This window comes from Anopheles maculipalpis, chromosome 2RL, assembly GCF_943734695.1.
Source record: "Anopheles maculipalpis chromosome 2RL, idAnoMacuDA_375_x, whole genome shotgun sequence".
Classification (NCBI taxonomy): Eukaryota; Metazoa; Arthropoda; class Insecta; order Diptera; family Culicidae; genus Anopheles; species Anopheles maculipalpis.
Genome location: NC_064871.1, coordinates 9,941,672 through 9,966,385, shown reverse-complemented (window position 1 = coordinate 9,966,385; position 24,714 = coordinate 9,941,672). Strand labels below are relative to the sequence as shown.

General features: G+C 45.3%; 3 protein-coding genes across 6 annotated transcripts in view; 1 reads left to right on the top strand and 2 right to left on the bottom strand.

Moving 5' to 3' along the window:
- Window positions 1-24,714, bottom strand: part of LOC126557054 (nuclear pore complex protein Nup107) — a 408,812-nt gene that overhangs the window by 15,189 nt on the left and 368,909 nt on the right. The window lies entirely within an intron of this gene.
- The window catches only part of LOC126559365 (AP-2 complex subunit sigma), a 576,875-nt gene that overhangs the window by 235,622 nt on the left and 316,539 nt on the right, over window positions 1-24,714 (bottom strand). The gene's annotated exons all lie outside the window — the stretch shown is intronic.
- The window catches only part of LOC126556569 (regulating synaptic membrane exocytosis protein 2), a 35,983-nt gene continuing 19,137 nt past the window's right edge, over window positions 7,869-24,714 (top strand). For all 3 annotated transcript variants that reach the window (XM_050211883.1, XM_050211880.1, XM_050211882.1), the window contains exons 1-5: window positions 7,869-7,986; window positions 8,562-8,766; window positions 11,893-12,012; window positions 12,107-12,589; window positions 12,662-12,911. In XM_050211883.1, the coding sequence (XP_050067840.1) occupies window positions 7,877-7,986; window positions 8,562-8,766; window positions 11,893-12,012; window positions 12,107-12,589; window positions 12,662-12,911 (1,168 nt within the window). In that variant the 5' untranslated portion in view covers window positions 7,869-7,876. The remainder of the gene's footprint in view (window positions 7,987-8,561; window positions 8,767-11,892; window positions 12,013-12,106; window positions 12,590-12,661; window positions 12,912-24,714) is intronic.

Genomic DNA, 24,714 nt, shown 5'->3' with positions numbered 1-24,714 from the left:
ACGGGACGGGAAAGAAAAGCGTTTTCGGTCTCGCGTTCGCCAGTTTTCAGTGCTCTTGTTCCTTGTTGGTTCCTGCATTTCCTGTGTTTGTTAATGGGTTTTTGAATAGTCTTCTCTACTTCCCGAATAGTCCCCAGAAGAGAAGAAAAAAAAACGTCCTCGCTGCTTGTCTGGTACGTGTCCTGGAATCCGTGTGCCGTGTGGATCGCTTCTGTGTGCTTCGTAAGCTAATTTCGTTCCCGTGTACTGTTGGTTTTTCCTTCCAAAAGCAAAGGAAAAACCCCTACCCAGGATGGTTAGTGCTCGTGTGTGTGTGCCATATCTCCACACACAAAAACCTGACCATAATGTGAAGGGGGGGGGGGGGGGGGGGGGAGTGGTGTTTAAGAGTTGAGTGTACCCGTGACAAAAGCTTTCCACTTTCTTGTGGCATTTCAGCGTGCGTGCGTGTGTTTAATCTAGAAAAACCCTACTCTGGAACACTGGAACGCAATGGGGGAAATCTGTACAAAATGTGGTTGTTCTGGAATGTGGAGCAATTTTGCAAACTCACTAGCGCACACACACACACGCACACATCCTGCAGGAAACTGCAGGTTAGCGAAAGGGCGAAGCGGGGCGGAAGATAAGAAGTGAAAATTTTGAGCCATTATGCTGCTATTTGTGCCTCCGCTCGCTCCCTACCCTCTTTCTCTCTCTCTGTTTCGCTCTCTCTCCCTTCCCCTAGAGCCCTCACGAGCCCAAATGCTCTAGGAAAGGACTGGGAAGGGACCCTTCGGTGTGTGTGACCTAGTGCATATGCTACTGCTACAGTTCGCTCTGTGGCAGGAAGGAGGAGTCCAACAGATTGCTCTAGAGCGCCGTCCCTCTCCGCACTAGTGCGCACCAACATCACCTATCCTGCTGCTAAGTGACCGAAGCAGCAGGATTCGGGGACCAGCAAAAAGCGACCTCAAAACTCTGAATTCACTCAGGCGCGCGAGCTGCGGTGAAGAAGCAAAACTGGTTTTCTTCGCTTTCCTTTTGTCGAAAACGGGCAGGGCTCCTGGGAGAAAGAAAAATCGTGTTCCACTGCACCCTGGACTCAGGACGGCCAGGGGGAAAGAAAAGCGAATAGCCAACGGTGGAATAGTGTAAAACCAAAACGCATGTTTTTTTTTTTTGTTTTGCGGGGCGGACGAACCTAGTGAGAGTGTCCTCGTAACGTGAGGGATAGGGAGAGCGGGAAGCGTTTCCCTTTCCCCCGTGGTTCCGATTTCGATTCCTCACTTTTGCTATCTGCTGTTAAAGTGTGCGCGCGTTCGTGTTCATGTGTGCGAGAGAGCAAGAAAGAGAGGACAAACTGCGAGTATTATCTGTGTCCTCACCCCCTGTGTATTTATGTAGCTGTATATGTGTGTGTGTGTGCGTGTGAATTTTCTTTTCCATTGTTGCAATTCCCTGCTCATACATGCTCATCGTACCTCTGTCGACGGAGTCACGAGAGCGTACGGTGAGCGCTCTGCTCTACTCTCGTCTTCCAAAAACCTATCCTGTGTGCCTCGAAGGACTACTCGCTTTCATCGTTGCAACAAACACAGGACACACAGACACACACATACACAAGCAAACACGGGGCTGATGCCTGTTCGATGCACATCGTGTGTCCCTGCTTGCTGGGCAAAGGCAGCCGAAGATACCGAAGATGAGGAATGTTACCAGTGCTGACAGGCTTCGAAGGATGTGGAACGTATCTACGTGTGTGTGTGTGTGCGTTTAAATGTAGAAAATTCACTTAAGGATGGAATTAGTGTCACGTTAATGTCCGGTCTACATCTTCCACAAGTCCTTCCCCATAGAGAAGGATGCTAATGGCGATAAGGCAAGCGTCAGAGTTGCTGAACGAGCTGACAACCAACCCAAAGACGGCCATTATCTTCCATGTCCATGACTTGTGAAAAGAGAAAATAAGCTTCGAAATGGGGAGCAAGAAGAAGGTTAATAGATTCAAGGTGAGTACAGATTCGATCCCCATCGAGACTCCATCCTGTTAAAAAAAAAAAAACAAAGACACAGGACACATCATATCGTCCACTGGTCGTCCTGCTGCCTGGGTCGTACCAAGTTCACGCAACCATATTGTTGATTTCGCTTCGACGAACCGGCTTATAGATCTAACAAATTAAATCATATCGCATCGATGAGAGGTGATGCCCTCAAACACTTGCACGCGTACCCTTACGGGCGTTATCAGATTTGTGGCCGATGTTAGGAGCGTTAGCGTTAGGATCGATATCATCATGGGTATTGAGGTTTCGAACGGTGTGCACCCACCTAACGGAGGGTATACGTTTGGTGAGGTAATAAATTACCTCAGAGATGCTCCAATCCCCACCCAGGGACACTGCATGAAGCATATGCAGCTCGGTAGCAACGAATAAGTTCCTATTGTTTACGATGCGTTAGTGGTTGCCGATCGAGGTTTAGCACTTTGCTTGAGGTTTCGTTGAACAAGAGGACCAATGTGTCACAAACAAACAAAACAAACGATTCCCGCATACGTGCTTGTGTGTGTGTGTGCGGATAGGGTAGGGGTTTTAAGTTTGGTGATTTTATGAGGGTTAACCATACAAAGCTAAAGTTACTTAAACCTCCACCAAAGATGACAGTTGCGTCTAAAAATTGTCTTTTGACCCACATTTGCCACGACACTTGCTCACCGTATCTCGCTAAATGAATCGCGCGCCCTGTGACCGTGATGTGCGGAGTTTTCCCACCCAACATTTATGGTGTTGGTGACCCCAAACGCGAGCATGGCTGAGCTTATCTTCATTGTCACTGTGACGTGTGGTAACGCATACGCATACACGCCTCACGCTAACGCGACACGACGACTATATAAAACGGCTACGAACGACCCTCATCACCATGTCCATGTTTCTAACGCCATTTGTTTTTTTTTTATCTCGTGCAATGAATTTTCCTCTAAAGTGTGTCTTTTTAACGTTTTGTTTTCCTCTTTCGTTACAGCTTATCACGGCCGCCGCGTAATCCTTATCGTGTTTGCCTCTGCCAGCGTCGTTCTACACACGCGCACACAACGCATACCGATGCTGCCCCGTTCGGTGCCATGCCACCCACACACGCATACACACACACACACACACTTACCGCCCACACAACCCAACAGAGACGACGGTGACGTCCGTGAAGCCAGTACCAAACACTTGAGCATAATTATTAGTCCCACTCGCAGTGTTACGCCTCAGCTGCCACCAATACTACTAGCGAAACGGGTTTATTACTACACTACCACCACAAACCGGTCGCACGCACCTGTGCGACAGTGCGACGTGTGCGCCCGTCTGTTACTAAAACGTTTTGTTGCCACCCCCCTACCCCCATACACCCACGCACACACACACACATACACATACAATCGACTGTGCAGTGAGAAGGAGTAGAGAGTTTGTTTGCTTTGCTTACGAAATCGGACAAAGTGATTCGGTGGACCGAAATTATGGGAACAGTTTTTTTTTTTTTTTTTTATAGTGAAAAAGGTAGTTCCCGGTGTTGAAAAAGGTGAAAACAGAAAAAATCCCCCCCCCCCCGCCTTTATTTATAAAAATCTTATTATCACAAGCAAAAGGATAACGCTGGATAGGAAGGACATTCATGGAAGTGCGTGCAGAGTGCGAGTTGAGCAAATTGTATACCATTACACATGTGGTGAAGTGAAACACACAGCTAATCAATCGATTGTGCCTTGATTGTGCATCTTGTCGCGTCCTCGTCGTCAACGGCGTTGTGCCAGGCAGCAAAGGATCGTCTGCCGACTTAGGGCAGAGTAGTCGTGGATTGATTCCACAGAATGCAACCCTTTCTCACTGGTTGGTGTGTGCTGGAGGAGGTTCGTGTAAGATGATGGGTGTGTGTGTGTGAGCCAAGTGGGGCGAATCAGTGTGGCCTTTGACTAAGGGGAACCATCCGCCAGTGTATAGATGCATCGTGTGCCGTAGAAGACGATTAAAGGATCATCCGGAGTTGTGTCTGATGTGGATTATAAAGTGCATCACTGGAGGATGCATACGGTGATGAGCAGTGCCGTTGTGTTGGATTCATAGGAAATTTAATGAAGAAGCATTAGGCAGTTCTAGATGAAGCTGGAAATTCTTTTAATGAGGGAAGTTTTAACTAACCGTGTGAATGTGGTAACAGAAAAGCGAAGTCTTTGTACTCCTAGTGCCATTCCATATGTTTGAGTGGGTGTGAAAAGTTGTGTGAACTATCTTACACCAGTTTGTGTTCATTTTATTTGCCATAAAGTATTTCAAGTACATCACTTAGTAAGCATATTGTTCAGCCCTTTTAAATTAACCTCAAGCCTTTAACCGTATCCACAGGTATGCAAGTAAAAGTGTTCAGTGGCAGAGATTCGAACGCATCAAGCATGCAGATGTCGAAGTGTAGCAGCTCGGTGGAATGATTTAACCTCCCAAAAAGGTTAAGCAAAACGGATCCGATCTTCCGAAAGTGTCTCAAACAAAGAAGCGCCAGCTGGTGTAGTTTCGCTCGCTACAATGGTGTGCGTTATGCATCGATTCACTGCTGCTAGTGCTGGTGGTGAATGTGTCACTACCGCTGGTGATACTGCAGCTAATCATGGTGAAGTGAGTGAACCGCGCGATGGCTGACGAGCGTGTTTACTGGCGTACGAGCAAGCGCTAACTGTTCGATTCACGTACACGCCGCCCTCCATGTGCACGGCCCAGCCTATTAATCTGCAACCGCGTTGCGTACGGTTCGACACAATCGATTAGTGAAGTAGCGTGAGGGCGTGCGGTTTATGTGTGTGTGTGTGTGTGTGTGTGGCAATCGTATCAGAACCGGTGCATGATTCAACTGTGGTACACCACCGAAGGTACAGTGCGTTTATCCAACCCATATGGTTTCTACATCAGAAGGATGATAGCAATAAATGTCTAAAAAGTGCGCCATTTATGTAAAAGTTTAAAGCAACCAATGTAATCACTTGTTTTGTGTTACAACGAATTTTCACATAACACATCCGATAAAAGGGAAAAATTGTAGTGCCCGAGTGCCGCCGAGAAGACAACAACGCTATGTACCAGCGCGTTCGTTTGGGCGGTGATGCAGAACAGCGTGATTTTGGGAGGAAAAAATGGAGACCATATCAAAACTATATCCTCCGTAACGTGACAAAGCAATGGTGAACAATAGTTGAGGTAAGTTGTTTTATTTATTTTTTGTGGGGAGAAAGAAGAGCTTACTTTCGCTAGAAAACTGCTTTAAAGTTGTATGAAAAAAGAATACATTTTATTCGAAGAAGATTACTTATTAATCTCCAAAACAAACCAGCCTGGTTCTGAATCCTTTCCCTTCAAAATGCTGCGACTTTGAGACGGAGCGCTATAATGAGATTTATTAGTGAGACTAATAATCTCACCCTATCACTGCTTGATTTCTTCATACACGCGCACAAACACAAACACTCTCACCGTTAAAGTCGACATTGGCTGAATGTCGTCGTGGGTGAGTGTCTTAATTCATAACCTCCCTCCCTTCGCCCCTCTCCCTTCTTCCCCCCTCCCGTTAATGAAACATTTCACTCAGAGTAATTTAGCAACTCAGACTCGCTGCTTTCTGCCAGTGCTCACTCATCCTCATCGTGGCTGAGTGCTTCTCAGTACGTAATTCTAGTGTACTCTTTCACGCTCTTACACATTTTTCACAGTTCATCGGAGCATGCGCCGATAATGAAAATTGACTTTGCATTTGCTCCGCCACTCCAGCTGTGGTGTCTGAGCGGCAAAGCGGGCAGAAGGGAACGGATCAGGAGAAGGAATGAGAGAGTAAGTGTGGAGCACAAATTGACAATGCGTCAAGCAGTGTGGGAACGTTGGCACAGGGGCTTTTGATGGTGCGTTTTGGAACGTCTTTTTTTTTTTTTTTGCTGTTGTTGCTCATCCATTCGGTTCTCACGAATAAAATCGTTTTGCGACAGTGTATGAGTATGTGTGTGCGTGTGTGTGTGTGTGTGGAAGAGAAAGCTTCTCAGCCGTTCAACGTTGACCACCAACAAACGAGAGATATGTCATTGAAGGGCACTATTGAACGGCAAAAGTGTTTGCCAGTAACTCACGCATATACTTACACTAGCGGGCACAGGAAATGGTTGGTGGTTTGCATGTGAGCGTACGCCCGTTACGTTCGTGGCTTGAAGATAAGCTCGTGACGTAGAGCGCGTTACGATACGATAGCCAAGAAGCAATGATGGTTGCATGCGAATGCAAAAACGAGAAGCATTTTTGAGATCGATCCTGGGAATGGAAATTTATCCCCATAGCAGAACAAAACAAACGATGGTGGGACGGAGTTTGGCGCGGCATGTAACATACGAACTGTTTGTAAACTAATGCATTTTTCAGATGGTTTTTGAGATGTCTATTCAGTATGGATTTGTAAAAATAAATTACAAAATTGTGCACATATGGTGGAGACGCCTGGTCTTTTATTCAAAAAATGGAGACGCCTGGTCTTTTATTCAAAAAATGGAGACGCCTGGTGTTTTACAATTATCTGGGTTTGAATACGAATCTGATGCTTAAAAATATGTTTTTTCTTTGAAACAATAATGTCTCTATCAAAAACGCTGAATCTAATGATGTTTTCTTTGTTCACCAGGATTCACCAAAAAAAAAAAGCACACTCACACACTTCTAAACCGAATACAACTCATTCATGATGCAAACGATCGGGCCTCGTCTACCCTGCGTCTCGCTTCTAGCCATGCATCGTGCATCCTGAGAAGGTGGCAGTGGTGGTGGTGCGTTTTGGCAAAACACACCGCAGCCTCCATCGTGCTTTGGCGGTGGACAGACCACCCATTCGTAATCGGCTGGTGGGCTGCGCAGTAGCAGCAGCAGCATCAGCACCATCATCACCATCAGCACCATTGCCAACGGCAGCAGCAACAACAGCAATCCACCAAAATCAGTGACGTTGCCGTTGAGAAGATGTTCACCCAAACCAACCGCGACATTCGATTCTCCAGTGTAGCCAACGGTGACGATAACGACGACGATGGTTCTAGGCGTCGTGGCAAACCAGTGTGCACAGTGCATCCCGACCGAGCACGGTGTGCCGGAAGCTTGTGCCGCGTACGAGTGATCGCGATCCGCTGCATCCGGCCGGACAGCAGTGAACTTGATGCCAGTGATGGGCTGCAAGTGACGAACCGGTATCTAGCCGCCACGAACGGTATGGGTCACGCAGTTGACGAACCGTCGTTTGCTGATTTGTTTCGCAAGAAGAAAAAGTGTCGCCAGTTCGGTGGCGTGTGCTAGTGGATGGTGGCTTGGTGCACAAAAGGGGTAACAAAACGTTAAAATCGATCGTACAATGGGAAGTGAACATGAGTTGTGTAGCGAAGAAAAGATTAGTGCTCTCGGTGTTACTGTGCTAGTGAAACATTGTCCAAGTGCTATAACACCACATTGCATATATCCACGCAATCGGTGTAATAGTTTGCATAAATAAACTCGATGCAAGTATCTGTTACACAAAACAATATGTGAATGTGAAAGATAAACCGTACAACCGCACCATGTGTTATTTGTGATAAGTGTGCAAACGACAATGCAAGCGAAAGAGAAATTATCAAATTTGTTTGTTCGTGACAAAAATATGTTTCGAGATCGATAAACAAAGGTGCGAACAAGGTGTTTACGGTAGTTCGTACGCGCTCTTCGTACTGGCAAGTGGATAAGCCGTGCCACAGTAACGAGGTGCGAGTGGCGACCAAAAACAAAACAGAAAACGAACAAGCTCCACAGTTCACGGATCAAGGGGTGTACTATAAACAAGCGACAGCAAAATGGACGACATGCCCGATCTATCGCACCTGACGCAGGAGGAACGGGCCATCATCGAAGGTGTGATGATGCGCCAGAAGCAGGAAGAGGAACGGGAGAATGAGATAATGCGGTAAGTAAAGCGGAAACGGATTACAGTTTTTAGCACAACAAATGGAGTTGATTATGCAAACCAGTAGTAAACACTGTTGTTAATTTTAAATAATGGAAAGGGTCAGTTAAATTATACATAAGTAATTACGCTGTACGCTGTGCTGGTGCACAGTCGGATACGTTTAGTGACGGCTAGAATTGATAATTGATAAACAATCGATGGCCGACGTGTAAAAAATGATGCAAAAAATGAAATTTTCCTTTTCGCTTTTCCGAGATACGTTCCGGGCAACGATGTGGACCGAAAAAAAGTAAGGTTATTTGAAAGCAATTGGAAAACTTCATTATTGATAACGTGTGTTTTGTGTGCGTTGGCATGAGCTAAGCCACACACGGTCATAATCACTTCAGCGATGCGATGATATAGAAAAAAGTCTGCACCACATGACGCAAATTAAAAATCCATTTTGCAGTTTGCTTGTTTTATTTTTATAAGATTCACCAACTAATGATGATGACGAAAAAACTTGCTGAAGTAAATAGATTATTTGTAAAATAATATTCATTTTTTTGTAATGCACTTTCTTTCAACAGACGAAAACAGGACGAGGTGGCGACACTCGTCGACTCGATCCGACAGAAATCGGAACAGCAGAAGAAGGCAGGTGTCGAGCTGGAAGCCACGTGTCACATCTGCCTCAAGACAAAGTTCGCGGACGGTATCGGGCACATCTGTCACTACTGCAACATACGCTGCTGTGCCAAATGCGGTGGCAAAGTAACACTACGCAACAATAAGGTGAGTTTGGTTTCCGATTTTCATTCGATGAAGAATTTGAAAGACATCGTAAGAGTGTACCAATATGTGATACACATTGCATACTTCTAGGCGCGAGTGCTAGTTACACAAGCTTTTCAAAGAGCTTATTTAAAACAAAACAAAATACTAGAACTTGGGTTTTGTAAACCATTATTACAACGTTGTAATAAGCTTGTTTTTCAAGTGCATCCTAAGCATAAGTAACTTGCAAGTTAAACGACACGTCTCAGTTAAGTTTTATTGATTGAAAATTCCTTAGAAACACATCGCCGGCTCATCGAAAAAAAAACGCAATGTGCTAATTCAGCGAACACAAATATGCAACCAAAACCATGTACAAAACAAAAAGCGATCCCTAATGTCTTACCATCGTAAGGGGAAAAGGGAAGAAAATATAAGCATACGCGGAAAATCGGTGGAAACAAAAAATACATGAAACGTGAGCACGCGCGCACGAGGAGGGAAAATACTGTATCGCTCTGGCGTTCGGAGTGGAAAGTCATCGAAGATGAAAACTTTACCACGTTTTGCTTCCCACACACCATCATCGCCACCCGGGTTTAGGCTACCCGGCTAGTCCGCCTACCTTATCGCAGAAAGAAATGCGAATGAATGAAATGACGTCATTTCGGAGCAAAAGCCCTATGCTACGCCGTTTTCCCTCTTCCTTTCTCTTTCTCTTTCGCTTCCTCCCATTATTTGTCCCTCTTTCTCCCTTGCCCCCTGCCTATTGATTTTTGATTTATGAACGAACAGGAAACGGGCGGATTTGCGAATTGTGAATCTTTTATGCCACTGTTGGATTTGTTAACGATCTCGCCCCATTCCACACATTGGCACATGAAGGATAGATTTGGTGCCCAATAAAGTGGGCACTCCGAAGACAATGAGCTGTACAGTTGCGTCCGTACGTGTGTGTGTGTGTGTTCCGGCATCACAAGGCTTTGGCATCGAAAAGGCAGTGCAGGAAACCCATTTACATGGGTCATAATTTTTTGGCTTCAATTTCTTCGGCCGTCCATACTAGCACAAAAATGGCACTTCCTTCGTTTGGGCGATTTGAAGCCGTCGGGGGAGCATAATATAAGTGAACATAATTTTAAGTACCCGTTCCTCCCCTTCACATCGCCTTCACGTTCGATTTGTCTTGTGGGATGCGCGTATGTGTGTGTGTGATTGTGGCATGTACTGTGTCTAGTCTGGCATTCATTTTGTTCCGTCCTTGTCATTATCGTTACGGCTAGCTTGAGCCTCCACCGCACCGCATGATGAGACGAGCATCCGTAACTGAGCAGCACTGTGCTGGGCCGAAGAAGCTTGGCTGGCTGGCTCATCAGCATAGGCGCCCAGAATGCTGGTGCCAGCTTTCTCCAAAAATCCAATCCGCATATGCTACGCGCGGCACTGATCGTCGGCTATCCGGCTGTCTAGCGACATCAACCTTCCTCCCGCTGGCGTTCACCGCACCAGTCACACCATTAGCTCAGTTAGCAACGGATTCGTTCCTTTTTTTCTCCCCACTGTTGTCAATGCTCGAAGCACGGAAGAGGATGCTGTCCCGAGACGGACAGTTTGACTGACTATTAACTAAGAGCGTGAGCGTGTGGTGTATCGGGTGGAGTTGAAGCAAGTGCCAGCCCATTTTCCAGCACACAGAGGGAGACTGGGTGCCACCCGGGTTGCCGGCTACAGCAGCTCGAGCGTCGGCGTCGATGAAATATGACGAAAATCTGAAGTGGCAGTAGCAGCCACTACGCCTCACCAAGGCGTGCATCGAGGCAGTGCTTTCCGGCCGCTTCGTTTCATTTCCTTTTTCGTGGAAAAGCTTTTGCGCCCGAATTGCTTTAAGGAGGAAGATGAAGAAGTAATAATTATTATTTTGGCTCCGAAAGGCACACTTGACCTCCCCAATGCTGCTACCATCGCCAAATTGGATCATTGAAAACTAATTTCGTTGAGCTGATGGGGTGAAGCACCGGTGGCTTGGGGCGGCAGGATATCTGGAAGAAAAGGGAAGCTTTTCATTCATTATGTCTCGAACGGTTTCATGGAGCGTCTTGTTGTTGTGGACCGATTTTCCTGGGGCAGCTTGGTTTTACAGTTGCCAAGCGCATCCGAGCGCCCATCACCGCCCATCTCTTGGGTGGGCTCGAGAGATTTCGCTGACCCAAATGTATGCCTCGAAAAACTCCTACCTCTCCCCGCTTTCCCCAAACCAGTCTAATGAAGAGCTGGAAGCACCATCGACCCCGGTAAACGCGCGAATTGGACTGGCCGCGTGCCGTTTTGGCGTATGGTTAATATTTCATGATACGCAGCGAGTTTAAATTGTTGGCATCAAAACAACGCACGTTGTCGTGAAAGATGTGAGCTGTGTGCAAAAATGCAGAGCTCATGATGAACTCTCTAATGCTTGCCGGATTGTTTGTTGCCGGTACGAAGCGGCGAAACTGCTGGAAAGTTACCGCAGAAAATCAAATTTAAAAATTTATACTCAAGTTGTGCCTTCCGGTGCATAATTGCGTTCGCACTGGGCACTTCATATGAGACACGACGTTATATGGGATTAGAAGTTGATTTTTTCTACGGCCAAAAATAATGACTTGTTTGAGACGAGAAAATTACACAAATACTTACATTACACTAAATAGTTAATACTTGTAATTTCGTTTAGTATATGTTACATGTATTTTTAAGGTTTTTGAATTCTGAGCTAGTTAAAGTGTTTTTGAGTGCATTAAATAATGTCGTATTTATCACACACCAAGATAGGGTATCAAATCTTTTTTTTTTTTACTATATGACGGTCTCAACGAACGACTACCTATTTACCAATATTTTTCCCGTTTGAATAAATATTTTCCTTGTTTGAAGAATTAGAAGCCAAAATTTTATACAACAAACGTCTCTATACATTCGAAGTTTGTAAAATTATTGTAGTAAGGATACGACCTAGAATCTAATCCCTTCCAGACAGTACGTTGGTCTACCTACTCAGCTACAGGAGAAGAAATCTAGTGAAGAACACTTTTGTTTATGTCAAGATCATTCATTTTTAATAATGCTCTGCGTTAAATTTACTAATACTACTCAACATTTCCACAGGTCATATGGGTATGCATAGTGTGTAGAAAAAAGCAGGAACTTCTATCCAAGACGGGTCAATGGATGAACAAAAGCACCAGCCCCGATGGAGTGATACGAAGGCAGGAAGGTGATCCTAGGGTAAGTTTTTCCCTTTGTAAGATGTGAAAAAAATCCTACAGTACAATGAACCTCCATTCCTCTGGTGACCTCTGGGTTGGTGTTTGCTCTCCAGACATTGCCCCAAACGATGCTCGATCCGCACGATCCCTCCGACAAGCGGCCCAAGCTGGAGCGGGCACGCAGCGCTGCAGAAAAGGAAAACAATCCAATGCAACGGGCGAACAGTCAGCTGCGTCGCCAATACAGCCAGCAAGATCCACCCACCCGCCGACTGTCCCAATCGGATGGTAGCGGGATGGACATGATGTCTCCTGGCCATCATCAGCAGCAGATGGGACGGATGCAGCAGATGGGTCACGGCCAGGTAGGGATGTATGGTGGACGGCCAGCAGGAGGTCAGCAAGGAGTTGGTGGGTACGGTGGAGGTTATGGACAACATTCGCAGCTTCCTCAGCCACCGATGCAGCATGGGGGTGGTGTCGGCGGCGGTCCTTACGGTGGGCAGCATTCGATGACACCTCAGGTACACATCACGCATGCTGGTGGTGGTGGATCAATGGGTGGTTATGGTCATGATGATCCAAGTTACTATCAGGTAGGTGCGGCACTATTGCTGATCAATTGATCCACAACTAATCCTGTCCCCATATTCCCATCGCATCTTCAGAGCGAAATTGAAGATCTCATGCGTACCCATCCGCATCTGGTTCATCCGCGACAGCAGCAACACTACGCCGAATCGCTACAATCCAGTTCGGGCCACGGTAGTGGTGGGCTAGGAGGCGGTGTTGGTGGTGTACACCTGCCGCCCGAACCCACTAAATCCCACAAGCGACCGCTCGGTGGTCCGTACCTGCCCCAGCAACGATCCTTCAGCAGCTCCGATGAGGACATTCGCTCCACGCCGGAGTTTGAAGGTAAGTCCTCTTTTGCTTCGATCTCGACACCTCTGGACGTTGAAGCCATCGGCCAGAGGCCCCCTATATTTTTACTTTGGTTCTCCAACGCGAACCATTGCCTTTTGTTTTTCTATTTGGTACTGTATTTTCTTTACCACTGTCCCTAACCAAACAGAGGGAACCACGCGTGGCTCTCGTATTGCTTATGTTTCTCTCTTAAGTGTGATCCTGCTAGCGGTTAGTGTTTACTTTCATTATGTTCTGTTGTTTCGTTTCCAGTTTTTGTTTCACGCCTCTGTTACTCGTTATAATTTCGGATTCAAAATTATTTCTCAAAAAAATAAGCGCTCGTCAAGCTTGGTAATGACGCAGCCAGGCTGACACTTAGCTAAGCGGCGTACGTCACGCGCATCGCAGCCCGGAGTATGACGTTAAACGTTCGCTTTACAGACAGTTCCATTGAATGGTTGGCTTTCTTTTCATAACTTTCCCTGCCTTTTCGCTAGCCAAAATGTCGTTTGCGGTAGCGCTCTGTTAGTTAAATACCTATTCCTCGAAGTTATTTCTTTCCTGTCCATTGAGGCGGTTTTGATTCGTTCGATAGAAGTTAAGTGGAAAAATGTTGAAACGATCAGATTTCCCCCGCCGCCATCGTGAAGCGTAAATTTTAAAGCATAATCGATGAGTTGTACGATTTAAGCAAAATCTACGAGCCGCAATTGTGTAGGATGGCGATGACATTTAGCATTCTGTAGCCATCTAATTAGCTGAAAGCTTGTCAACGTCAATTCGTCCCATCGTTTTGTTCTGTTTGAATAGGATGGGTGGCTATTTAAAGCACGGTTCTCGTAGGAAGTGCCACGTATCCTTCTCGCCTGATAGCGGCAAACTCGGGTTCACTCTCTCAACTGTGTCGTATTAAGCTCACAGTAATGTGCCCCGAAATCTCGTACAACATCTGCATTGATCTGTACGGTTTTTAAACCCAGTGCAAGGACACACACGCGGCACATTGGTCCACAATCAATGGAGTTTTTCTTTGGCAATAGCTAACAATTTATTTGTCTGGAACCGCAGGTCCACCGTTCCATTTGTTTCTTCGAATGTGTGTATGGTGGTGTGTGTGTGTAAACTTCGCAGCCCTACAAAAACCAACAGTTAGGAGCACCATACACCGGCCGTCTTTAATTCCTCGCTTAATTCGCTTTGTTCTCCAAGGTTTTTTTTTTTGTAGGTCAGGACCACGTTCGTCTCGTGTCTTGCACGGAGTGCAACGAACAAAGAAATAATAAAAAAAAGAGCGCAAAAAACTGTATGTCTCCAACAAACATCACACATCCACATCGACGCACGCAAACACTTGGCGTCGGAAGTCGGTAGACAAGATGTAGGGGTAAGCAAAGGGACGGCTACCGTACCGAGTTCTGATGTGCTGTGGCAGAAGGTTACTTTGTTCGCACATCCCCGACCCCCACCCCGTGTCCGCGTGACTTCGGTTGCTACGGACTTCTGGCAGTTGCTTTGTAATGGGGTTTGCCCCTTAGTTCTGCCACGCCGGGGCCCGGGTACTTTCTGCTCTGTCGCTGACTAAGTGGCTTCACCCGAACGTCTTACCATGTACACGCGGTGCACGTTTCATTGCATCGTCAATTGGCTTTCTGCCGTTGTTGCATTTCACTTTTCCTCTCGGCTCGGCTCACCCGAGATGTTACGCTCTTGTCCTAGGGGCCATCTTTATCTGCACGTGCCCCGGGCGTAAGACGAGTCAAAATGGTGACCGCACACCGTGAGGGAATGGGCAGGAGAGGGAGGGAAGAGGGGGGGGGGGGCGTGGAGAAAAAATTGGAAAGAAACTGTCAACTACCATTTACCACAAGGGTTATGGTCCGTTTCTTTGTACTGCCGAGCGCGAGAGAGACACAACCCGCTCGCGTTTTCATACGGTACGGTGTGCAATTTTTCGCCCTCCTGCACACCAGGGTCTGGGCAATTGTTCGTCTGCATGTGTACGGTACGTCGTGTGCCGTTCAGCGTCACGGTATCAGCAGCAAAACCGACAGCGGCCGTATCTGTGCTACTGCAGTATCTTAAAGCAAAAGTTTCCCTTTTTTGTGTTTTTGTGTTGCAGAAGCAGTAGTTACTTGCGTCCCCGGACCCCATACTCTTTCGCAGACCACTGTCACTTTTCGGCCCGTTTTGCTCCCGTACCGGTGGTGGCCTATTTTTTGGGTGGAAGTTTTTTGTAACCCTTTTACTTCCCCTGTTGCTGTTTCCCCGTTGCTTGCAGCGCTCGTAAATTATTTGCTGTTATAAATTTCATTATAGACGATGAAGATGTGCAATAATAGTAATAATGTGAACATGCACACCGCGCCCGCTGCATCGCCGTAATGGGGTTTGCGCGCGGGACCTTGCGCTTGCCATGCCGATGGGTAAAGTATGTTTCTGGGTCGTACACAATGGGTGCGCTGCGCTGGAAAGGGGTGAACCTTTTGTGTGCCCGAGTGTTCGATACACGGGCTGTATTGATTGTGGTCAGAAATTTGGAGTCGGCAACCCTTGGGAACGGGGCAGCAGTAGATAAGATTGCACCAAATCGTACACTTGTGTGGTTGAGTTTATCTCTGTGTGTGTATCAGTACTGCTAATTGTAAGGTTTCCCGTAGCGGTACGATGCGCCTGACATACTGGCACAATACTGCAACATGCGAGTCTAAAGCATAGATGATCGCGTCACGCTTGAGAAGGTTTCCGATATGGAGGTCACACCTTACAAAAGAAAGCGATCGAAAATAATTAATCGCTTTTTGTTTTTTCTTGAATCACCACCAACTGCACAACCGATGGAGACGCCTGGTGGCTGTTCACTTCATAGAGTAATGGCATCCACGTCATCGGTTGAAATTGATTGCGATTTAATGATATCCCTCCCCCCAAAGTGGCGAATGTGGTGGTTGATCCGATGAAGAAGTGTTCAACCGAGTGAGGGAATATGAAGTTGCTTCCTCTGCCATCGATACACCAGTGTGAAGGATTAGTATTGTGTGCCGTGTGTGTGGGCAATCCTGACGTCAATTTTGTGTGCTAGTGTTGAAGTTGCTTTTTTCGCGGTGGTTGTAGTTGTTTGTTGTGTGGTTTGATGAAACAGTTGGCTTCATTCTTTCATCGCCAAAATGAATGCGCTTTCAGTTGTGTGGAAATGTGTGACGTGTTGGAACTTTTCCCATTGACAATTGGGTCCGGTACGGTTGTAATGGTGTTGGTAAGCGCACCAGGGGTGACACACAGTGTCACCGGCGCATAAGGGATGGCAATAACTGCCCACAGCGCTAGCACGTGCATGGGCAGTAAAATCGAGAGGAGTTTTCTATTCTTACAGCGAATCTACACTTTTATGGAATTTATTGTAGTAGAATTTTATATTTTTATGAGATGTAGAGCAAATATACAAACTTGTTCAAATAAGTTACATGTTGTCTTCCCTTTGTAACTAGATTCTGCGTTCCAGTACAACTGTACGCGTATTTGTCTGTGTTTGCAATCCAAAGAGTAGATATCCAATTAATAAATTCATATCAATGACCTTGGACGAGGATGCTGAGTGGCGTCCTTACTCTCGCACGGTCACTCACACATGGCCGCGAAGCCAATCCCCGGTAGTTTGCGGGGTGGGACGAGCAGTATCAAATCTCCTCACCCGGAACCCACATGGACGCATGGACGCACGTACAGGACCGAACCACTCAGACACGCTCGCCGCACACCGTTGTCATGAGTGACTTGCACAGGAACATAGTAGGCATAGGGCATCGTGTATACTCCCTCCTTGGCTTCTGCTTGTTGACGTCTTTGAGCGCTTGCTGATACGATCCTTAGCGTCTGCTGACGTAGATACACGTAGGGTTTGGTTTGATTATTGCGTCCCCGATGCGAAGATATTGATTTTTTTATTCGCCCTAGCGTTTTGTAAAGACCGCTGCTGGTGTGTGGAATGGTTTGAGCTAAGGAACCGTTGTAGAAAGACCGAGAGAGCGAGACAGAGCGACAAGAGGAAGGCAGAGAGAAGCAACCAAAACAATAGTTGCCCGAACGGATCATTTGCTCTTTGGACTTCTTTTTGCTATCTTTTCGGAAGGGAATTACATGTGAATGGTTTTGGGAGAGAGAACGAGAGAAAGAGAGTTCGTCTTATCTGGATGCGAGCGTGATTCGGTTAGAAAAGAGACGCGAGAGAAATCGATTGCCATAGTTTTGGAAAACAAAAGCTTGCAAAACAGCAGCTTTTTGCGTGGCGTTGTAAACAGTTTACGACAAATTTAAACACACCCAATGAAAGGGACAACACAGCATTTTAAAGCGATTGAAAACACAATTACACACTACGTGCAAATGCTACCGAAATAATAAAAATCCTATCAGTTACTGTTTGCGAGGGAACTCACACCATCGCACTCTCTTCGCTTCTCGACAGTCCTCATTAGCCTCTCGGTACGGGATTGGGGTGCGCTCCAAAATTACCAACCGGGTAACTCACCGATACGGTAATTGATGAGTGCCGGTGCGTACAAGTTTGGCACTGGTGGCACTGGCACTTGTCCTGCTTGGCCGAAAAGCAGCCAGAGGCAAGCAAGCGAGCAGGCACGAGAGTGTGAGACAAACCGGGAAACCAGTCCGTTTGCAGTGTATGTAAATTTTCCCGAGTCCACCACGGGTTCAGTCCTTTGCTAGCCGCCGAACGTGTCAGTATTTCGGGACGAACCAGGGACGGCCAATACCCAACATTCGGACCACTAACCGTACCACGCTAAATAGCGACACATAAATTGGAGAAGAAGTTTAGCGGTGCTTGGGCGCAGCCATTGTGACGGACGGTGTCTTGCGGTGCGAATGAGGTTTAGTGTGGCAGTATGATACTGTGAAATTAAGGCCGATGCCATATTGAGGTGGTTACTTGTGTTGCCTCTTTTTCACCGGGAGCAGCTTCGTCTCGATTCTTTCCTCAAGTGTCTTGTTGGGTGTGAAACGATAGTACGAATGTGTTTTATTTTTCTCCTGACCGGATGAAAATACTTCAAAAAATGTGGTGGAAAACAGAACCACTTGAAGTGTTTCAATAATTACGGTACGAAAGTGAGATGAAAATCATGCCTTTCTTCACATTAACAGCACAGCACTTGCCATTGTGTTGTGCTGTGAGATAATAGCAACTGGGTTACAAATCCATTGCAACTGTGGCCCCCCTCCCCATACCCCGTTTGCCAGCGTGAGAAACTAATCAACGATTTCGGGAACTTATGACCGTGCATGCACCCTCGATTGCATCCTCGATCGTAAGCCAGCTGCATGGATGCGCATATGTGTCTCTGGCCGTGTGTAGGTGTGTGTGTGTGTGTGTGCTCGCATGTGACAGTGTAGCCCCGGAATAGTGTGGCCCGTGTGCCTTTGGGGTGCCTCTACACAGTTTTGAAGGAAAACAGCTTTGCACCGGAAATTATCGATTGCCGGAAGAATTGACCATTCACGCCGTTCCGCATCGTGCTAGCGTAGGCAGAATTGCGCGCGCGAGAGAAAGACAGAATGTGATGCTAGAGGGAAGATATGAACGAAGAATGAACGAAAAAAAAAACACACATACATATACACACACCAAAAACCACTCACAGAAACACACATACACACACACACACACAGAAATCCGAAAAAGCACACATGTACAACGTAGAAGTGCATGGAGGAAAAAAGCCGAGAGAGAGCGAAAAGCCTGAGTTTGATTGTGCCCTCAGCTGGGAGAGTGTAAGACAGTGAGGAATACCGTTTTATGGGTAACGGATAAAAAACGTGGAAAAGCTGTGCGTGTCGGTTTGATTTTGGGATCAATTTTTGGTGGTCAAACGAGGACGAAATGTGCACGGTTGAACAAACTTTGTTGACAACGATCGGTACAGTCAGTTACTGTGTGTATGTATGTGTGTGTGTGTGTGTGAGGAACAAAGCCCATCTGGTTAATGTCCTTGATGTCCCGGCCGAAAGGAGTGATTGCGGAAGCTAAGGAGTACAGTCCGTCACATGATGCCATCATACTGATGTGCTGCTCTGCCAGCAAGCAAGTGAAGTTAGGTTTGAAACACTTGCAGCGCCTAAAAGTATGCAACCGTGTAGCGTCACGCGGTCGTTTCAGTGTGCATAATAGTACGCTAGCGTAAACGAACGATTGGTGCGACATGCTGAATCCGAAAGCTGCGTACCCGCGTATCCCGGGACGGTTCTTGTGAGTAAATAACAATAGAAACAGTCGACACGGGGATGATGCTATTTTTAGCCTGCTCCCTGCACGCTTTACTCTCGTCAGGGGCTGCTAATCCGTGTCGAAAACGGCTCCCGGTAAAAACAGTGTGTATAATGCGTCGTTGAAAACTACGCTTGCTTCCCTGTCTGGCCAAGGGCGTGCGAGGACTATTTGCTTGCGAGTGAGCTTGAGACAGTGCGAAGCGTACCGTGGATGCGTAACAAACAATTGTATTTGTTTTTGTTATTGAAAAGCGTTTGCTAGAAGGCGCATGAAGCTCTCGATCACCGATACGCAGTTTAATAAATTGAGAGTGAAAACACTACTACGAGAGTTCTCAAATGTGGTTTGGTGGTGTATATTTGATTTGCAACGTTCCCAACTTTTGTTCGTGTATAGCATGAAAGCAGCCGGAAAGAACGATACTGCGACAAATGATCAGTGAGACCGGCAAAGATTTCGGCCTTCGACAAAGCAGTGATTGTGTGTAGGCAGTTTGGGTGTGATTCGCGTTGCGTACGATTGTACCTGTGTCGTGGTAATGCATCGGCAGTTAAAAGGATGTTTGAACTTCGCTCTGTCGCCGTGAGTGCCGAACGAGCGAACTCAGCTCCATCGACGCTGCATCCGTACGGCTCGGTTCGGTGTCTAAAAATAAATTTCTCCCTTTCCGGGGTCGAGGATCTATAGACACGCTGACGAGGTGGCAGACCAGGCTGTCCGATGGTAGTAAGCGAGCGGAAACAGTGTACAAAAGAAAGAGAGAGAAAGATAGAGAGAGAGAGCGACATAAATCCAATCCTGCGGAGGTGTTGTTTGATATCACACCCTCTGCTACGAAAACAGCTACAGAAAAAAAAAACGATCGAAAAACAAGACAATATTTTGCTTCAACCAATACCTGGAAGTTTTGAGAACGGTGTAAAGCCATACGTTTCACGTTCCAAATGCCGACAGCCGGAGCATGAGCTAATTTTGTGTTACTGTGGAATGAAAGTTGCAAGTCAACCAAGTGCACGTACAATACAAAGCTTGATGGATTAAAATTGTTCGATGAAGCAAACACAACGTCATTTTGTGTTAAAAAATTAAGTTTACTCACAAAACTAATCGAATAAGTGAATGAAGTTACAATACAGCTTTATTGTGTATTGACGCATTTAATGTACACAATCGATGCCTGACTGTTTTTCGCAACGAGACTACAGAGACCAGATAAAATGTGAGTGTTGATTTTTGTTACAAAATGACAAATAGTACTATCATTTCATCTCGAAAACACACCAACACAATGACATTAATTTGTTCGAAGATTCTACATTTAATTCATGTGATAAAATTAAGCTCGTTTTAGTGTGTTCCACTTAAGTTTACTTAAGCGCTTGTCATCTTAATATATTTCCAAATCAAAACAATCTTCATATAGAGTTGTTAATTGATTAAAATAGAATTTTCTTTTTGATCTTGTTTATCTATTTCTTGTTATTTTAAATTTGTTTTTTTTTTAAATAATTGTTTCGCATTAAAGTTTAGTAATATGTTCGTTGCGTGACTCACATTTCACAAAATATATCCACAAAAAAGAACGGAACATCTCTGTTTGTAAAGAACAATTTTACCTTGTTTCTGTAGTTGGTCACTACAAAGTTGTCACAGAACCGTATTTGCAAATGACACTAGTGCACCCGTCACCGGGACGGAGAGATTATTGAAGAAAATTGGATTGTCGTTATGTGATCTTTTTCGACCGATTTCGCACCGTCTAGTACAATGGTTATTATTGGCACGGCTGTGGAAAGCTATCGATTGTAGAACGAAAGAAAGCTTACCAATGAAGAAGATCTCCTCCAAGCCACAGCAGACGAACGAATATTCCACCGTACGGTAATGATGTAAGTAAGAACCGTGCCTGGTACTTGTGCAGTGGAACGTACGTGGGGCAAGATCGGGCTTGCTGAAAGCGGTAGAAGAGAATAAAAGCATAGTGCAGTTTCGCATGGCTTCGTTACACCACTGCAGGCATGTATGCTATAATTTGTTATTTTTACCCATCAGCCACATGATGTTGGCCGGGTTTGGAGCGACGGGGAAAATGGGGCCGAGTCTAAGCAGTGAAGGGGCGTCTTATCTGACCTACATCGGCTTCATTTCAATGTCTCTCTAATGAACCTGTTAAGAAATTGCTTACCAATGTCAACAGCCAATAATGAGCTGATGTGATTATACCTCTTTGCAACAATTGGACACATTCTCATGCTTTATGATCAAATTAAAGCTTTGATCGGCTAAACAGCCCAGTGTTAAGCATGGTAAAAATTTAGTGAAAGTATTTACTCACATAAAATACCATGCGCCTCCATTGAACTACAAATAACCGGGATCGTCCTCATCAAAATGATCCACGAAAATTAAAATTAGTTTATTTAAAAAGAAGCTGTTTATCATCGGCATACAAAGTATATTTTTTGATTTCAATCTGAGTAAATTGAATAACAACGTACGCTTTTGCAAACCAATAGAAGCGTTTGTACGTTAAATTCTCATCCATTTGCATGGGGATATCCCAGAAATAGCAATTACATTCAGTGTGCCGAAGCGAAAGCTTTGAATGGCATCCAAATCGCAACCGACGGTGTTTACGAATGCATATTCAATTTCACGCCACTACTGTTCGACAGTTTGCTGCCAAATTAATGATTTTCTGCCAATATCTATTACCATATCGGTTGGACTAGATTTTGGGCATGGTTCCGTCTTTTCGCCGAGGTGCATACGAATCGATCGTAGAGTGTGTTGCATTTGTTTTTCAACGGATGTGGCATCTCTGGAGAATCGGTTCGTGGGGCAGCTTTGGTGCAGCGAATTAGAATGTTTTCGAATGTAAATTAGTATCGAAGTGTGGCTTAAAATTGAATTTGGCTGTGGATTGAGAATGCAATTGGAGGGGAAAAAAGAGCATTTATTTAAGATTATTCAATAAGCTATCCATTTGATGGTGAAATAAAAATTCGGTGAATATGAAAAAAATCTTAACAATGTGCTTTAGACGACTAGTCCTGCACTCGATTGAGGAAATAAAATTTGTAGCCCTAAAAGGCTTTCAAGGTAACCAATACAAAAAGATCTCAAACCGATTGGATATTTTCGTAGTTAACCATGAACGTTGTAGTACGCAAAGTGAAACTGTATGACCCTGTACAAATGGACGGTCAGCATTCGGAGGCTCTTTAGCCTAACTGGATATTATTGGCCACGATTGGTGGCACGCAACAGTCTGCTCCTGAGGCTAATTTTATTTATTTGCCTCCAGCAGCAACTTGTTTTATTGCACTTAAGCACTATACTGGTGCCTGCGATGGGTAGGTGCAGCTGGGTTTATTTTTACATTTGATGTGTTGAACTATTTTTATCCACGTTGAAACAGCTTGCCGTACGGACAAAGTGCTAAGCCACCTCACGGTTTGATACGCCCGTTATGGGACGTATGGACGAATGCGTGCCGTGTGGTTGCTGTTGTTGTGTTGAAGTCGGAGACCCATTCCAGTAAGTTCAGCCATAAGGCTTCCTCTCTAATGCCGGCTGGAGATCGCTCGTGACTTGCGACGTTTACGGTGCTAAATATAGCTGGTACCCGTTGTCCCTGTAGAATACAGAATCTTACGCTTCGCTAATCCTTTCCCACCATGTGACCTGACCTTCCGACGGGTTGGTATTGAAAAAATTGCAAACACACAAACGATAGATCGTTTATCGATGACCCAATTGTCATTTTTCATTATCATACGGTGGTCTCGCTGGTGGAATCACTGCTCCTTTTTTACGCTTTATGTTCCTATTATCTTTGCGCTTCGCGGTGGGTTAAAACTTCGGCCACATCGTACATTACATTATAGCAGAATAGTTTTTTGCTTGGCATCATCTGTGAAACGGGTACGGTTTTTTTTTTCACGAGTAGGCCAAAGCTGTTCGTGTAGCAGGTTTTTCCCCGTCATTATTGTATGGCTTGTTAATTCTAACTCTGTCACACCGTGCTGAAACAATGAATCACCGTTCAAGCAGCGATTGAAGAGCTTGGCTGGTGTGACGGCGTGTGTGTGTGTAATTATATGAAGGTTCATGTGCTCTACATCGAATCGTTTCTATCGGTCGGTCATTGGATGAAACCGAACACCGACGGGCAGCCGTATGACAAGTACAACTTCTGGATTTGAGTGTGTATGTAGTCTAGAAGTACTCTCAGCTCGAGGCTTTTCTGCCGTGCCTCTTGCCAAGGTTTGTCAAGGTCTGTGATGGCATTGATGTAACGGCATGTGACTCTTGGGCAGAGAACATGCGCTTCATCTCTTATGTAGTCTTCCGTTTTGCTACAACAGTTTCCCAGTAAGCGTGCTGAGTGATGTACGTCACTCGCTGCACTTAGCGAACGTCAAGTGGTTCCGGTAGCGTGCTAAGCAGTGCTGGAAGTATTTTTGATTTCAGTGTTTTTTTCATGATTGACTGAATCTGCTTGGCCATGGGGGCCAGGATTGGTTGATGAATATATTTATGGACGCTGTACTTTCCTTGGTGGTGATGTATAAGCATAGGGAAAAGTGAAATTTAAACAAAAGACATGTATTTTTATGAACAACCAGGCGTCTCCATCATTAGAAAATTTACGGAATTAGAAAACAAACGGCTTTCAACCATATTTCCCCAATTTCTGGGTTCATTATCCTGTTTACTTTACATTTGATCATAGCATCATAATATAGTATGTGTGTGTCCTGTCATGAAGATTCAATGCTACAGAAAAACTATAACCGAAACACAGTTTTCCGTAAAGTCTATCAATTCGCAGTCCACTCCACTATTTCAGTCATACCTTTCTTACTACCATCCCGATGTATTTCGCCCACCATTTGCTCTGCTTTACTTGTGAATGTGTTGTACACTGTGTATGCGGTGGATGTGTGTCGTGTGTCCTTCTATCTATCACCAACTGTTAGCAAAGTATCTGTTTGTGATTAACAATCAGTTTGCATACTACTATCATACTACATTTCTACTACTTCTTACTTCTGGCTATCGTATTGGAATGTTCTGTGCCTGTGTCTATCCTTCTTCCTTCTCTGTATGATTATATGTATTTTTCTCGCACTTTCCCATTTCCTTTACTACTTGTCTTTTTCTTTGTCTATTATTCTGTAACACATCGAAAAAACAAAATCTGTGAACTCTGTCTGTCTGTGATATGTGTGTGAAAGTAAAATTCATCGTCTACAATTACTGCACGCGAATTGAAGTATAAAATTGAAAGGTGAAAGTACAAGCTGCAGGATAATAATAATTTTGTTGTCGGTCCTTAAATTCAGCCATTGGTGACGATACCCATCGAAAACTGTTGTTTATGTTTGTGAACTATTTTTATAGCATTCGTTCCATAGTGCGACTTGTATGTTTTAAGTTTCCTCTCGGTCTAGTAAGATGGCGATGCTAGATACATTCATCCTTAGATGCAGACAAAAATGCAGTCCATTTGCACATATGATGTTA